Here is an 18,435-nt window from a genome sequence, read left to right as displayed (position 1 = left end):
CAACATTGACCAAAGCAAGAACGGAGGTTAACGATAATCATTGTATTTCCTTCACCACAATTGGCTCATCTATTATTCCTATCAAAATTCATTTAAATATATCTATCGATAGTTTAGTCTACAGGATTTGTGAATATCTCTTCTCTTATGATTGTGGCTTGTTGTCTATTTCTTGCATGAAGAGATATTTTTCGTATCACACTGCACGGAATGTGATACGAAAAAATGATACGAAAACTGCATTAATTTTGATTGGCTTATCCAGCATCAGGAGACGATATAACGACTTTTCCATAGGAATATTCGTCACATGTAGGTCATTGTTAATTTTCAAAGGTTAAGGCGATGTACATTTCGTCCATGGCAACGGACATATGTGATGTCTTTAATAAAATACAAAACACACTATTTGTTCGTGGAAATCTTCTTTTTATTAAATTTTATTACATTCTGAAGCGTTGAAAAATATTAAAGAGGGCTCGGCTCGCGGGTCCAAATTCTCTGTATTAACATGATTTAAGAAAGATACCTGTTTTTTCAATGTTTCATTATTGACATGTTAACTGAAATGGATGACATTTGGTCCTCTACACAGTTATCATCCTTTGATTTACAAATATAGTCCCTAGTGTGGACAATGTCTTACTTACAACTTGTTTTCATACACTTTCCTCATTATTTTCTCTATATTTATGCATAAACTAGTAATTAGAAGAATAAAAGTACATTAGTTTTCTCAATTGAATTGTTTCGTATTTTTCATGTCGGGGCCTTTTAAAGCCGACCATACGGTATGGGTTTTTCTCATTGTTGATGCCGTACGGTTGCCTATAATTGTTAACATCCACTTCATTTGACTTTTGGTTGATAGTTGTCTCATTGGCAATCATACCACATCTCCTTATGTTTATGTAAAACAATAAGGACCATGATTTTTTAGGTAAAGTAGTGATTTGGGTTAGTTGAACAAGGCAAAAATTAGTACATGTATGTACGGAGCTGTCAAACTGAATGACAGACCCCCTTAACATAATAGTGTCCATATTTGTAGTTAGAAGTGGTAGACTTTTATATAGTTTTGATCTAATTTTTCCTAAAAGTAGTACATAACACTGTAAATTTTTTTAGAAAAATGCAAGTGTGATTTCTTTTTTTTTAATTTTTATTTATTGTCTTAAAGAAATGCACTACACAGATGTGGAACCAGGATTTTGAAAAAGGGGGGCCCAGGGCCCCTAAACTAGGCAACGTTTGGAGTGAGACATATAAAAAGGCTATGCATTAACCATATATTTACCTCCCCCCTAAATCCACCTATGCTAAGAAATAATTGTGTTTTCAAATGGAATAGACATCTTTTTTTTAATCTTGGCATGACCTTAGATTAGGGAAATATAGAAGAGTCGACACAATTTCATGACAATACAGTCTTCATTATAGACAATATGTCTATTTTAATCATTTAACTTTGGGTGTTTATGTTTTACATTTAATTTAACAATTTCAACTATCAAGATTTGTGATTTTAAAAATTAAATTTTGCAAACATTTGCTTTTTAAATGCCCTAATATATAATGTAGCGTGTATTTAAAGCAATTAAAGAATCATTCAATGTATCAAAGATTCAAATTTTATTATAACTATTTAAAACTAATTAACTAAATTAATATGAGCCTGTGCCTGAAAAAAAGAGATTTTCAGATGAAGGTGGCTTACGTAAAAATGTATTTTTTTCTACCAATTTAAAAATTTTAAGGTTTTTTTGTTTAAATAATTCTTCCAAATATATTTAATGTACCTTGAATGAAAAAAAAAGTTACAAATATCATACCACATGAGTATAATATGGTCTTGGCCATGTATGATTAAAAATTATATTTTGGTCAATATAGGCCATAACACATATTTCCACATAAAAATGAATACAGAACTTACTATCCTACCAAAGAAAATAAAGGTAGTATAGTAAATGACACAGGGACACTAATCAACTTAATTTACTGTTGAAAACTTTATAAATCTCAAAAACACTGTTTTGGCATAAAAACATGTGTACACTTAAAATTCTTGTACGAGGGAGAGGGGAGTGACATTTATTTGCATAACATGATTTGCAGAACTGAATACAAAAAACGTGCGCACTATGAACAGTCATAAGGTTATAAGGTTATATCAATGGAATAATTCTGTAAAGTTGGCCTGCTGCTAATCAAACCATGCTTTTCAACATTTCTAAATGGGTTAATTGTTTTTGGAATTTATGTAATCTGGATCAGTTAAGTATGGTAACTTAAATATAACCATAAATGAATTCTTTTGTCACCAGTATACTGCATGTTGTTATTTATATTTAAAGTAGATACCAAGATTGGATTTAATATGCCTGCCACAAATGGGGATGGATTGTATAGATATACCCTTGTCCGTCCATAAGTATGTACATCCCTATCCAGTTAAGTTTTGCATTTACATATAGCCCCATTTCTCAGAAACGTATGTTAATATATCAGTGATTTTTATTCACCACAGATATCTTGTATACTAGTAGTATAACACATTACTTGAGTCACTATGACCTACATTTCATGCTTTAGTGTCTTTGGTTAAGTCTTGCGTTTAGGTTGATTTCACAGAAATCTATAGTGATATATCACCACTACAGCACATCACAGCTCATCAAAAATTTGATTACTGTGACCTACATTTATTGGCGGGACATCCTGTGCCTTATAGAAACATTTTCTAGTTAATACAAATCTTAAACACTATTCAACCTGACATTTTTTATGTATGTAATTTCAAAATCATAAAAGGGTTAAATGGCTGGTGTATCATGTTCAACTATCTCATGTATTAATTTTTATACATAAACAAGTACTCCTATGAAATGAAAGAAGAATTTGTTTGTTAAACTTAGATATAAATGGCTCCTCTAATAATTCATTATACATTAAACATAGAAGCTGTCCTGTATGTTATTTTTCGTCAGCTATATGTCTAAAATGTCAAATATATATAAAAAGATGGGATTTGATTGCCAATGAGACGCGGCATGATTGCCACTGAGAAAACTTTCCATCAGAGACTAAAAGACATAGAAGTTAACAACTATAGGTCACCCTATGGCCTTCAATAATGAGCCAACTCCATACCGCATACCGCATAGCAAGCTATAAAACGAAATGACAAATGTAAAGCAATTCAAAAAAGAAAACTAACAGCCTGATTTATGTAAAATAACACAAAAAAAGTGTGACAACAACAAATGAAAACCACTGAATTACAGGCTGCTGACTTTGGACAGGCACATACAACATATTAATCTAAACCTTTAACTTTTTCACAAAAACCAAGAAAGTGTAACATAAGTCATGAAGTTTGCAGAGAATCATAATTCCAAATGCCATTATGCACCTCTTTTATTTTTTGATGGAATTTATGTTTGAGGTTTCCCCATATCAGACTTGGAGGAATAGAGGGGAAATTAATTTTGTTTATCTATCTAATCATATAGTAAACTAGTACCAGATGCGGATTTCGAGGGGGGTGGGGGTGGTGGGTGTCCGGGCCTTCTTTTTTGGGGGAAAAATTTGGTTGATTATATAGGGAATCACTGAAGCATAACTAGAGCGGGCCCCCTCTTAGGCAGTCAGTGGGCCCCCTTCCCCTTATGCAAATTTCTGGATCCGCCACTGAGTACATCTTTTTAGTTTGTATGTCCTATTGACATTAGGTCAAATAAGAAGCAATTTTCCCAGTAGGTCATAATCTATAAAAGTTTGGTACTTTTCCTTCTAAATATTTGGTATTTAAAATGATCTAGATTGTTCCCTTCACTCCAAGTTTAACTATTTTAACAATTGTGACTTTTACAATTGAATTATATATCATTTAGTTCCACCTTCCACTTCTTGTTTAAATTATGTATTAAAGTATATCTGTAAACTTTGATTTATTAATCAAATGATCTTATAGAAAACACTTCAACATTTATGAATTAACATTAATTTATGAATGCCATGACATTGACCTTTGACCTTACGATTTGACCATGTGACATAAAATTCATTGTGGGCATGCATATCACTATGGGGTATTGTAAACCAAAATTAGGTTTTCATTTCATATAATTTTAGCTAAAAACGGCAGAAAAAGTTGAATTTTATCAAAAATAGCCATTTTTTGTTGTTGCCATGGTTTTACCCTTTAAGGGATTTATCTCTCTTAAAAGATTGGTGACCCCCTATTTTTTTTTTTTTTTTTTTTTTTGCTTTTTCTGAACTTTACTTATAATTCTCTAATAATAAAAAGTTTAATGGAAATCTGTAATTTAGTTCTCTCATTTTTTTTAGGATGAAGGTAATGCCGTTGATATTTTCCCTATTAGTCTTTTCCCGCCAAAAATGGATAATTGGATTAAGAATGTGAAATATCTTTCTTAAACTAACGGTGACCTATATATTTTTTTAGCTGAACATGTAAAACTATACTTGTGCTTGTTGTAAAACAAATTTAAACAAAATCTTATATAAATTATATCCGATATTAAAATCTAAGAATGTCAACACACAATTTTCCCTATTATTCTTTTGTAAAACGGCAAAAAACCCTCCTTATTTTAGTGGCCTATAAAACGCTTAAATGAACGGTGACCCCTTAATTTTTTTTATTATTTAGATCCACTCACTTAAAGGGATAAGATACCAAGTTTTCGGGAATTTCTTATATAAAGTGTTTATAGCCTCGAGTCTCCTTAAGATGTCTGATGTTAACGTTTGACTCCGGAAAAGAACATATGACGTCATTCTGGTATGTGCAAAAGACTAGATCAACGATTCACGGAATATTTCATTTAAGACAATTTGAGTGTTGATCATAAAAGAAATAGGTTTAACAACTCGTGAGAATTGGATATCGCTTGCTATTAACTTTCGTTAATAAATTTAGATAGTAATAATAAAATCGCCGAAGGCTTGTTTATTATTATATTGAAATTGAATAACTCGAGTTGAAATCAAGCTATATTTAATTCTTACTTGTTATGAAACCTATAATTGTCTCACTCTAGTACATAACTTATCTTTTATAATAAGTATGTATTATCAATTAATCCAGGTAAATGATCAAATATGAGACAAAGTTTGTCTATTAAAAGTGATGTCATTTGACTCAATGAAAAAGGGTAGTTTGACATTTATGACCTATAAAAAACATTTCGCTTATAGAATATTGGTATCGATATAGTGCACACAAAAAGAGATTCAACCCTTTTCATATTACTTCAGAGAGACTAGTCGTGGTTATGTAAGCTTACCTTGAACTAAGACTTTCATTTTTCCATCTACCCAATACTCGTTTATTTCATATTCTGTAACTGTCCTAATAGGAATAGAATCATATTTCATCGTCGGTTTGTATCTGTTGACTTCTATAAATGTTCCGATATCTATTGCTCTTCCTACGCCATTATCAGCTGTACAAAAATACTTTCCATCTTCAGCTTTGGTTATTGATGGAAAATGTAACATGGGGCCCTGTCAAAACAGATAAGCAACGGAGAAGTTAAACAATAGACTTAAAGTATCAACAAAATTAATTAATTGATCGACAATTTGTGTTTTTGACAAAGAGCGATTCTCACTTTTACTAAGAAAAGTGGATCAACATTCTTTAAACGGTAATATGTTTATGGATAAAACAAATTGGTCGTGTATTTCCAATTAGGAACAAGATGGGACTGTTAATAAATTGACGATCTTTTTAATATTTTTCTCATCTTAAAACAAATTATATTCACAACTATATCCGTTGGACAAATAACATTTTGACTGGCCATACTTATTGAGATCTCATAAACATGTTTAACCCCGCCGCATTTTTGCGCCTGTCCCAAGTCGGGAGCCTCTAGCCTTTGTTAGTCTTGTATTATTTTTAATTTTAGTTTCTTGTGTACAATTTGGAGTTTAGTATGGCGTTCATTATCACTGAACTAGTATATATATTTGTTTAGAGGCCAGCTGAAGGACGCCTCCGGGTGCGGGAATTTCTCGCTGCATTGAAGACCTGTTAGTGACCTTCTGCTGTTGTCTGTTCTATGGTCGGGTTGTTGTCTCTTTGACACATTCCCCATTTCCATTCTCAATTTTATTATGTTCAATTTATATCTATGACAATTGTGTTGTCCAATAGATGAAACCATATGATAAAAGAGTGAAAATAACCTTAAGTTTGAATTTCATTACGGCAAGACAAAATTTTAAAAATACATACAACTGACATAAGAGCCAAGGCGTAAGGCTTTTGCTGTTTTTTTTTTTTTTTTTTTCTTTCAGAAACTTAACTTAATTAGTAGTTGAAAAATAATACGCAATGAATGCATACAATCAAATTGTTTTTATTCGGGCGTCGCTAATGGTTACTATGGAAAAAACGAGCGTGTGACATACTAAACTATATAATCTAATAAATGTTTAGTGGTAGTTTTAAATTCTTTGATAAAACTTATCATGGCTTATAGTCATATTGCTTTACTCGTTGGTACTTACGATGAAATTTTCAGCCTCCATGTCCATCTTCTTCATTTAAAAATTATTCTCATTTTTGTTCTTACTACGGAAGGTAGTCACAGAACCATTTATTAATTCGTTTTGCTTATATTTAGCCCAATATTGTAAATATTCCAAATGTTTGCACTTTATATTTTATATTCGAATTGAATGAACGATTTGAATATGAAACTTCTAAAAAGGTAAATTAGTACTTGAAACATAATATGCAATGAATGCATACAATCATATTAACAGTCAGCAACGCCTTTTAACATATATGGCGACAGTTACTTATACTACCTATACACACATACCACTGACAGGAATTGTTCATCTCCTTTTTTTGTCCATGTTATATTAGGTTTTGGGATGCCTGTGGCTATGCATTGGAATCGAAAATCAGTACCATTAACTAAGAACCCCAGATTCAAATTTCTATCATACTTGTAGCCTGTGATTTTTGGAGAAGCTACATTAATCAAATAAAAAGGGATTGCATTAAAAACATATTGACATAAAGAGTCTGTTTGGCTAACTATCAGTTTACGTTCTGACTTTTTGATCATTGTTGAAGGCCACATTGAGACGTTTAGTTGCTTACGCCCATAACATTTGATCTCTAGTGGTCATTTAATCATTTGCAATCGCGCCCCGCCTCCTTATTTTTAAAAACCTTGAGAATTGCATAAAGCACTGTAAAAGTGATATTGGACGGTTCATGATTTTAGATGTAAAATAGTATTAGTATGTTCATGAAAAAAATCCGTTATGCAACATGTCAGTTAGAAATGTTTTAAAAGTTGTATATACAAAGAGATTTTGATTGTCACCTTACACAATATCGTGGGTGATGTCAGATGGTTCGCTTTGGAACAGAACAGCAAACTAGTAGTGTACTTGCATGCTAAGAGGGAGTAACATTTTCAGTGTTTGGTATTCTAATCCACATCCACAATCCAAGAATCATAATTATTCACCAGTATTATATTTGTATTTATAAAGCCTCGGTGGTCTCGCGGTTGCGTGTCCACCTCGAGGGCGGGAGGTCGTGGGTTACAACCCCGGCCGGGTCAAACCAAAGACTTTGAAATTGGTATTTGCTGCCTCTTCACTAAGTACACAGCATTAATGAGTAAGAGCAAGGACTGGTCGGCTCGGAGTCAGAATAATGGGTCCGAGTAAGGTGACATGTCTTCCTGCGGATTGTTACCTTGTGAACAAACACGTTAAAAATCCGACTCCGTGTGTCGGTTTAGTACAAAGCAAGGTTAATAATCATATTAAATTAACATGTTTTCGTCCTGAATATGCATATTAATTTGCCACTTGACGTTAAGCAGCCATCCATCATCATTATTATATTTGTATTTTGTTCAGATGGACATTAGATTTGATACTAATTAAGAATGACTCATTCATTTAATTAAGTCCTTTTTATTGTCTATTGTTTTTCCTCTACATATACAATAATTATTGTGTTGAGGGATGAATACATTTTTCATGTTCTCATACAAACTTATGACGTCATAAAGCCATTGGAAATATGTGTGAAGTTTGAAAGTGTACACTTCACATGAACTTGTAAAGAATTACAAATTTATAAGACACAAATTTCTCTACTAGAAACAGAAAAAAATATCATTTTTAAAAATTACACTTAGTTTTATTTCCTCGAACTATTTGTAGCATTTCAGTCGACAAATAAGATTCCTATTGATATTTTTGTCAATAATAAACCGACACTTTTTCTGCATTAAAGTTTTAAATTTGTTATATTTCGAGTTAGTTGAAACATATTAAAAATGTTTTTCCGAATTAAACTTTTATAATCCTCCCGGTGATGACAATCTGTATGATATTTTTATGCGAACCTTTTCTTTTAAATAAGCAACACTGAATTCTGAATGTGAACGTTGTAGTTAAATATCTTTTTAAGTTTCGATTTGCATCAAATGTTGGCAAAACTAGTTTTTGAAGACATAACATATGCAATGTAAATGTTAATACGAAATTGCAAATATTTAAATCTTAAATAATTGCACCATTGCTACATAGTTTTTTGTCTGAAGATATCTTATACTTCTCTATGGTATTTTTATTCATTGTATGCCGTCTGCTTATCTTTTACTATTTGCTAATTTTCACGATCGATATAGGGTTAAATTTTTATCAAGCAATATAAGCAGATGCCTTGGAACTCTTGCTGTTCATGTAAGCTTTATCATAACGTCTCTTCATATGTACATTACAAGTATAATGTCGTTCCTAAGGTGTAATGATTGTTTTAATGCCACTTTCGAAAAATTAAAAAACTATCCCGGTACTGATAAAATGTATAACCACAAAGGAGCACATTAAGGACTTATTTACCTATCATCATCTATACATGCGCTATATGTAATTTGTCCGGTAAAATGTATGTACGTTCATAATTTGCATCATAATCATTTGCACCATTCAAGCAATGCGTTTTTCATTTACATTTTAATTATCTCTAATAGTATTATTTCATTTTACATACTTGTATACTTTATATATACAGGTTCTGTTGTCCATGTTGTAGGATTTGGAGTCTTCTCTCTTACTGTACATATGTATTCACCTTCCCATTGCAAGTAATTAGACATTATCTGAACAGTAACATATGTTTCCCCTTTATTAAAAATTCTGTACTGCGGATGTCCGTCCGAAAAATCTAAAATAGCAAATAAATATGGTAGATACAAAAGCAAAGAGAAATTTTTCATTAAATACAGAATCCCAAACCAAACTTCTTTTAGTGACACTATCTTTTAAACCGATATATACATGATACACATCAAAATGCTCAGTATCAGCGTTAGACACAGAAATACATGTATTAAACCAGTGATGTAAGCGTACGTTGTTGTTATCAGTTAGTACCAGTGTGTACAGATTATATAATACGATAGTACTGTAATATATATAGTGTTGTATTTAGACCCCTCTACCAAGAAATTTGTTTTGCATGCACAGGTATAAAAATTGCGGTTTTTATTCAAATAATGCCTTCATCTAGAGCTCCAAAACAATTGCCGTATTTGTCCTGTTAGAATCGAAATAATACATGGGGACTTGAATATATGATGATTTTACCACGGTTGTCCCTTTATGCCGCTATTTTACCTCTCGCTATCGCTCAGGGTAAAATATTTGTCATAAAGGTCCAACCCGTGATAAAATCACGATATATTCAATCCCCATGAATTATTTCTTAAACATTATTTTAAGCCTGCATATTTATGGGAATAGTTGCCCATCTATTCATTTGTAGGTGTCGGCATTTTGAAATCGTAATTTGAAATAATTTTAAAAAGTTGAAATAACCAATCGAAATGGTAATCTATTTGAGAATCGGAAATTTAAATATTGTCACTAAGGTGACACTATATTTGACTTGTATACCTCCACGAGGGGCTTCAATAATGGTAAATTTAAGGTGCGGATCCATGAATTTGAAAATGTGGGGACTAGTTAGACAACGTTAGGACCGATGCTTGTAAAAAGGATATGCATTTATCATATATGTAGCTCCGTTAGGGGTGGGCCGCCCCCTGCCCCCCTAAAACCGCCTCTGTTTTTAAAAAACGACTTAAAGGAAACGGGATTTTTTTGTATCAAGGGATAATTCCGTATTTGTTATTTGCGCATTTTTAAGTTATCGTACAACAATCAACTTTGAGCAAAGTACAAGAACGCAGATATGTCCAGTCAGAATGGGGCGTGTAGAGAGAATGTCACTCTCTGTGCACGATGGATTTTGCTATTTTTAACGTCGACTTTGGCCATACACCAATGTTGCTCTCGAAAAAACAGGACAATGTAAAACGCTGAATTTTAAGTAAAACATTTACCTATAGAACGCTGAAAACTGAATATTTGAAAGTCATGTAAATATAAGAACCGGAACAATTGAAGAGGTGTATGGCCAAAAGGAAAGTTAAAAATATCAAAATCCATCTAAGGGCTACTTTGCCCGAGGGAGTCGAAACCTAAGTTTCATTGTAATTTGTATATAAACGGCCTATTTTCAAAATCATTGATTGTTGGTTGCCAGTGGCAAATATTTCATGCATGTTCAGGACGATAACAAATTAACAATAAATAAAATGGGTAGGTCCTGTAAGAGTCCATTCAGGATGAATATCGGCAAATTTAAATGCCACTGGAAAATGAGGGTATATCGGATAGGGACAGAAATGTGGCCTTGCAACAAACCAACGAGTTACTGCAGGGGTTCTTAACGTGAAGAGAGCTTGGAACTCTTTCTACACGCCTCATTCTGACTAAACTTCGCTGCGTACTTGTACTTCGCTCAAAGTTGATTGTCGTGCGAAAACTTAAAAATGCACAAATAACAAATACGGAACTATCCCTTAATACAACAAATAAAATCCCGTTTCCTTTATTCGCTATTTAAAAACAGGGCGGTTTTAGGACAATTAATAGAGCTACATATATGATAAATGCATATACTTTTTACAAGCATCAGTCCAAACGTTGTCTAAGGGAGCAACCATTTAACTTCAAGGGAGGATATGGTTTTTTGTCGGAGTCAAATTTTATTTGGTTTTTCAACGCTATCAATCAAATTATTTTGTTCAAAATTTAACACTATAATGTATGGGAAAAATCTTGAGTCAGAATACTTTTTTTGTCCTCTGCTTGAACAGAATATTTTTTTTTCGTTAAATTGGGAATCAGAATATTTGTTTAGGAAAAAAACATACCTCCCCCTCTTTGAAGTTAAATGGTCGTTCCCTGACTAGGTCCCCACCTTTTCAAATTCATTGATCCACACCTAAAAAATGTACCATTATTGAAGCCCCTTGTGGAAGTATCCAAGTCAAATTTAGTGTCACCTTAGTGACAATATTTATATTTCCAATTCCCAAATAGATTACCATTTATCGTTGATATGAACTTTTAAAGATTTATTTCAAATCACGATTTCAAAATGCCGACACCTACAAATGGGTAGATCGGTGCTTAATGTATAGCAGTAACTATTACATAAATATGAAGCTTAAAAAAAAAGTTGATGGTATACGTTAATATGGTATGGATGTATTCAGCTTTTACAAAACTAGAACGATGAGTTGGATGTTAACGTTTACTTTATTTGGCCTTTTTAACTTTATTTGATTCGAGCGTCACTGATGAGTCTTCTATAGACAAAACGCGCGTCTGGTGCAAAAACAAAATTTCCATCCTGGTATCTATGATGAGTTTATTTAGATACCTTATAACAGTATCCTGAATCCAAGCTACTAATATTTGATCTTACTCTTAAATTCAGCGTGTATAGCGGGTAGCAGTGTAAAAAAGATATCAACAACCCCCTACAATTAAGGCACCATGAATTCAGTGTATAGCGGGTAGCAGTGTAAAAAAGATATCAACAACCCCCTACAATTAAGGCACCATGAATTCAGTATTCCTATAGTACCTATACTTAGAACTGAAATCGATGATACAAGGCAATATATGATCGTCATGCAATCGATAAAAAATGAAAACAAAACGTTAACAATTGCATGCGTCCGAAGCGCTTTTCTGGATCTACATGTACCTTTATCAAGAACGCTTAAAAGCCGAATATTTGAAGGCCAACAATTTATAACAACCGAGACAATTGATAAAAGGTTTACTGAGATGATCGTTCAAAATGTACAGTCAATGATTCCAGCTGCCGACATGATTGCAGATAGTAAGAAGTCATAAAGCAAAACAAAAAAAAATGAAATCAAATTTGAGAGAATCCACGTGTATTGAGTCATTTTATTGCTTAAAGTTCAGTAGAAAATATATACATACTCAACCCTACCATACTATTTGGCCTTCTGCGAGTTGGTCAATTTTCACTGTTACTCCTAAATGATGGGCGCTGGGGAAACCAAATAGTTCTGAATTATTTATCTGAAACGCTAAGCTTATGTTAGAGTTTTTTTAAACGTAAATCAACTTTTTTGATGCAGGTTTAAAAAGGTTTAACATTATTTTTCATAATGGATGCAAAGCCTAAAAAAAATCAGGATACTGTTATCTCATGTGATGTTCAATTCGTCTAAAAAAAACTGACTTCTTCTTTATATTATTTATTTTGCAATTAAAAATGATTTGATATATTTCGTGCTTTATTCCTAACTAAGAATGATCATAATCAGAGCCGTTTTTCTTGTTTTAAAATGAATTCTCCGCTTTTAAGAAATATTTATTTTCTTATCCAACTTTTCATTTTTATACATTAACTTTTAAGTAACAGTTACTGTTCATTTCGTTTTGTTTCGTTTTCGCTTTTGTTTTGTTTCGTTCCGCAATAATTCCGTTTCGCACTTTACAGGTACCCCTGTGTTCGCCCGTTTTCTATTTTTGATATCTGAATCAAAAATTGAAAAAATCAAACTTTCAAAAAGCGAAATAATCAAAACTGCACGTTAAGTTTAGTACTTTTAAAGTTTGATCAAATATCTAAGCTATCAAATTTAAAAACGATATTTAGAATTTCAAAATTTTAATAATTTGGTAAAAATTTCAAAATTACAAAAAATTTTCAAAATTTGGAATTTTGATATTTTAAAACTTTGATCAAAATTAGAAAACTTAAATTTTTGAATTGATAAGTGTTACACGGACCTGACAACTTATATATATATATATATATATATATATATATTTATTACATCGGTGATCCGTTTATTTGGCAATCGCCAATAGCAGTCAGCAGGGTTGAAGAACATTTGTTGTTCGACCTGTTAGTCAAATGCGTTTTGTTTATATATACTTTTTCACTTTTTTGGTCTTTTGGAAAATGTTGTTTGTGCTGTATTTAGACCCCTCTAACAAGAAATTTGTATTGCATGCACACGTATACAAATTGCGGCTTTTATCCAACGCAATCATAGGTTGAACGTTGTTTTCAATTTATATTATATTTGCCTTCGGGTTTATATGATCCGTTCATCCTATTTCGACTCTTCATAATTCAAGAGTCTATCCTAAATTAAGGTAAATTATATGGCCTCCCAAATACCGTTTCGATTCCTAACATCACTGAAGAGACATTAATTGTCGAAATCCGGATATGGTGTACTAATTTTTGCACCTTTTGTTTGCGGTATACCATCTTTTCCGCAAGTTTATTGTTTTCTGTTTGGTATAAAATTAATAGTTAAGATTCATTTTGTTACATCTGGTGATCCGTTTATTTGGCAATCGCCAATGGCAGTCAGCAGGGTTTAAGAACATCCGTTGTTCGACCTGCTAGTCAAATGCGTTTTGTTAGAATATACTTTTTCACTATTTAGGTTTTTGGAAAATATTGTTTGTGCTGTATTTAGACCCCTCTACCAAAAAATTTGTTTTGCATGCACACGTATACAAATTGCGGTTCTATCCAACGCAATCATAGGTTTGAACGTTGTTTTCCATTTAGTCTTGTTTATATATATATATATATATATATATACTTTATAAACATATCTCTGTGTTACTTACTGTAGCACACCCTACCCAACAAAAGTGCCCAGCATTAGAATATTTATGGTAAAGTTAATTGGTAAGGAAAATCACAATATTGTAAAGTCAATTAAATGATTTGATTGAAATGAGAATGAACGGGGCACAACATTCAAATGGTATATTACGATCACGAAGCAAAACAAGACTGTTGGGAATCGCATCAGCTTCCCATTTATTCACATCCATATCTATGAAGCAATAACACACACATTGAGCTCATTTATAAACATTTGTATACTGAATAGCAATACCAGACCTTAAAATAAATTGAGATCTATGCTTTCATCATTTTCCAAACAATGATTGAAGTAAACGGGTTCAATTTTTTTTTACTGAATAGATTGCTTTCATTTGTACAGCACTGATATCAATATCTTACGATCTTAACAAATATCTAAGTTAAAACAGCCATGCGATTTTGTAACATAATAATCAAAGTAATAGGTCTTACAATAAACAGAGTTGTCTTCTGGTGATATCTTCGATAAAAGTACCTGCAAATAAATAAGTCAATGTCTAGTATTAATAAAATTCAGAGAACTTTAGGTTTGATTTCATTTCAGGGTTGCATATACTTGATCAAGTCGGAGATTCTAGATTCACTTTTAACATTAATCATTGTTAATCTGGAACATAACTTTTAATAAACAACACGACGAGTGTAACAATTGTGGCAGGATCTGCTTGTCCTTAACGAGCACCTGAAATCACCCCCGTTATTTTGGTGTGGTTCGTGTTGCTCAGTCTTTAGTTTTCTATGTAGTGTTTTGTATATTGTTGTTTGTCTTTAAGTCGATTTTGTTGCCATGGGATTGTCAATTCGTTTTCAACTTATTAGTTTGATTATTGCTTTAGTATTTATCGCCTCTCGTTTCTGTTGTTTAAAGCTTAGAAGCTGTTCTAAAACTTGTTTCAATTCCAAAACTGACCTTCCACCAACTTTAAAATCATTGATATATTTATGTTCATTGTTTTCTGTCATGCTGCGATAAAAATGATAATTTCGCTTCCTTATAACTGTAACATCGTTATAACTTAAGTTATCAAAGTTGCTCAGTTTAATAGACAAAGCAACAAACTATATTGGATAGAATGAAGTCAGTACTATCTTGTGAGATCGAATGTATTCCAACATATTAACATTAATAGATAATACTTATATTTGTGTACATGATGAAGAGAAACGTGTATGTAAATACAATTCTCAATCGCAGCAGCATTTATATAAGACGTGTGTTGTGTCAATAGTATAAATAGTAGTATTTCTTGTTGTTGTTTATATTTTAAATTAAACTTTCAAGGGACGCAATAGTAGAAAATGTTGTAAAAAGTTAAAAAAAAAAAAAAAAATACCGAACTCCAAGGAAAATTCAAAATGGCAAAATCAAAATCTCAAACACTTCAAACGAATGTTAAACAACTGTCATATTCCTGACTTGGAAATTATTTGGTTAATACGGTTGGTGCTGTATTACAATATATATAAAACTCAACAAAGATACCAAGCTTATAATTTGCAGACGTGCATTTCATCTACGTAAGAGTCATCAGTGGGCTTTAAACAAAACTGCCGAAAGGCCTAATCTGAGTTAAAGATGATATAAATAATAAATAAAAATCTTATACCTCAGAATTTGCTGGCATATCTGTTGCACTACATTGTATAAAGCATATTGTATCAGAAAAATCGTACATCATCTGAATGTCAGGCTTTGCTTCTACAAAAATCAAGAGTCAAAATCAATAAAATTACTGCCATTAGTATGATATTCATCCAGTACCTCCCTAGCATACTATATTGACAACAAAATACCTAATTAATTCTAGAGTTAAAGTCAATTTTGTTAAACGCTCTTTCAACTATCGGATTTTTTTTAATGGGGACATAATAAACGAGAAGGAGCAACGCGCGTTCATCGAACATATAGGCTGTAAAGAGGACATCAAGCCGAAGATCTTTCATATCATCATCCCGTCAAGAAAGATTAAACAACTTCTCCGATCAAATTGTTTTTGATTGCTGTTTTTACTCATTTCTTATAATTTGAAATGATATAACCGTAATACCTATCAGATTATGTACTCGGAGGTTTAAAATGACCCAATATATAACAGTCAGTTCACAATGCATCGTTTCACGGGAGTTACTCCGATCGACAAGCTTACCAGTTTACTAAATGCACTATGTTAAAACATTTTAAATGAACCTTAGTCCGAGAGCCTCACAAATAACGAACGATTTCTATGTAGACAGCGTTTTGACTAGTTTTTTTCTGATGAAGATAACTTGATTGAATTGTACTGCTAGTTCAGATGTTTATTAAAGAAAGGACGCTTTACTCTTAGATCATAGAACTTTAATTCTAACAAACTACGACCACTTCCCGACACAGACAATGTATTACATTCCAGCACTACAAGTAGTAAATTAATTTAGTCTGAAACGGTAATTTTCATCTTAACAGAGACTGCAATGTCTGATCAATTAATTGTTTAGTCGTTCTCAGCTTTTCAGTCAATTTTCAGATTTATCCACTGTGGTAAATTCATAACCATGATAACGGTTCAGTAGCATGTTAGACTATTCAGTATGATGACGAAGCGAATAGATAAATAGCAGCTACTGAACATATACTGAACATATCTGAATTGAATGCAAGAAAAATGTCTGAACACTACTGAAATTACCACAGTGGATACGTCTGAAATTCACTGAAAAACTGCAAATGACGTAATAGTTTATTGTTCAGACTTTTAAGAGCTGTTCAGATCAAAATTATCATTTCTGTTCAAATTTGTTAACAAGTGCAGTCAAGACGTAAATATTCTAGGAGTGCGCTGGCATGTAGCAGATTCCTAGAATATTAATGGTGACTCACCTTCAATTTTATAAAACATTAATATCATCAAAGACCAGACCAGGTGCGCGGCGGAGATCAATATAGTTCGTACAAAATTTGGAGTAGGTAATAGACCAATTATCAAATCTTTTGAAACACTAAATGCTTATGACACTGATCAATCTCAAATACTCAGAAGGGGTGTTTGTTTACAAAACCATAATCAGAGTCTGTTATATTATTGAGAACATTTGTTTGAGATATCAAAGAAAATGGATCTTAAATTAAGTAAAAATCATCTTTTTTTTTTGGAATTCATTCATTATTATTATTTTTACACAACATTGAAAACTTGTAAATTTTAAAATGTCACACTTAAAGCGTCACACTCCTGATAATCTGGGCATGTTTTTTAAGCATATCTTCCAAACGGTTTTAAATATCAACACGAAACTTGACAGCACATCAAATAATTCCTTGATTATCAAAAATCTTCATTTTTATTGACACTACCCATCTCAATCATTGACTGTAACGTTTTAGATATGTTATCACAGACATGTTTTCTTTATTTCGAAACATTGTTCATTTAGACTTACATTGCGTCACCGGGTATGTTGAGGATAAATATAAACTTTGTAGTATCGTTGGATATATAAATGTATTTTAACGGGTTAGTGTTGTCTTTGTAATGTTAAGGTATATTTGTAAAACGTAATTGTCATCATTAATTAAATCGTTAAACATATTTGTACCGACGTCTTGTTAAATTTATTGTAAAAACAAAGTATTCTATTATATAAAATCATGTGAATGGGGTTTTATTGATAAATTGGATGCAAAAAGTAACAGACTTTTGTTTGACACAAGCGAATTGTCAGATCAATAAAAAAAAAATAGAATGTAATGAATTTAAGTATTTTGAATACTAGTACGCTTAAACAGTAATATCAAGAATGACATACAGTACTTGCAACCTTAGGCGTTACTGTTTGACGTGAACTTGACTGATCGGTGAATGATCGGTGACGGATGTTTGACTGATCGATGACTGATCGGTGATCGATGACCCATAGAATCCGTCAGATACGTCAAATAAGCTATGTGAGAGTTACCTTGACAACGGTCAGCGATCGATCAGTAAAGTAATTATATGCACGGATCGGACGGATACGTATATAATTAAAATTCTTATGTAAAACGAACTCCACAGTATTTACATTCGATAAACGCGGACCTCTACGCGGACACCTTTACTCGTTAATTTTTAATCAACAAGTTGCAATAACACATAAATAATATATGAATTACTTTTCAAGCATTATATGTATTACTTTATATTCTCTTGTACTTGAACGTGGTATGTTTTATTCAAAATCATAAGGCCTCAAGTAACGATTTTTTTATAAGAATTTCATACTTCATTTCAAAATTGTAAGGAAAAAATTCTTTAACTTTTTTTGTGTTGAATACGAATTAAATAATTTCTTTATTTTGATAGAAA

The 18,435-nt window shown here is 32.1% G+C and overlaps 1 protein-coding gene across 4 annotated transcripts in view; it reads right to left on the bottom strand.

Annotated features, from left to right (window-relative positions):
* The window catches only part of LOC127710844 (hemicentin-1-like), a 62,643-nt gene that overhangs the window by 15,175 nt on the left and 29,033 nt on the right, over window positions 1–18,435 (bottom strand). For 2 of the 4 annotated variants that reach the window (XM_052216803.1, XM_052216800.1), the window contains exons 2-6: window positions 15,718–15,809; window positions 14,543–14,585; window positions 9,071–9,244; window positions 6,864–7,018; window positions 5,316–5,535 (exon numbers count right to left, since the gene is read on the bottom strand). In XM_052216803.1, coding sequence (XP_052072763.1) covers window positions 5,316–5,535; window positions 6,864–7,018; window positions 9,071–9,244; window positions 14,543–14,585; window positions 15,718–15,809 — 684 coding nt within the window. The remainder of the gene's footprint in view (window positions 1–5,315; window positions 5,536–6,863; window positions 7,019–9,070; window positions 9,245–14,542; window positions 14,586–15,717; window positions 15,810–18,435) is intronic. The other 2 variants (XM_052216801.1, XM_052216802.1) reach the window with 2 other exon arrangements.

Source organism: Mytilus californianus, unplaced genomic scaffold (genome assembly GCF_021869535.1).
Source record: "Mytilus californianus isolate M0D057914Y unplaced genomic scaffold, xbMytCali1.0.p SCAF_8, whole genome shotgun sequence".
Lineage (NCBI taxonomy): Eukaryota > Metazoa > Mollusca > Bivalvia > Mytilida > Mytilidae > Mytilus > Mytilus californianus.
The sequence above is the reverse complement of the archived record's forward strand: the minus strand, read 5'-3'. Positions and strand labels throughout refer to the sequence as shown.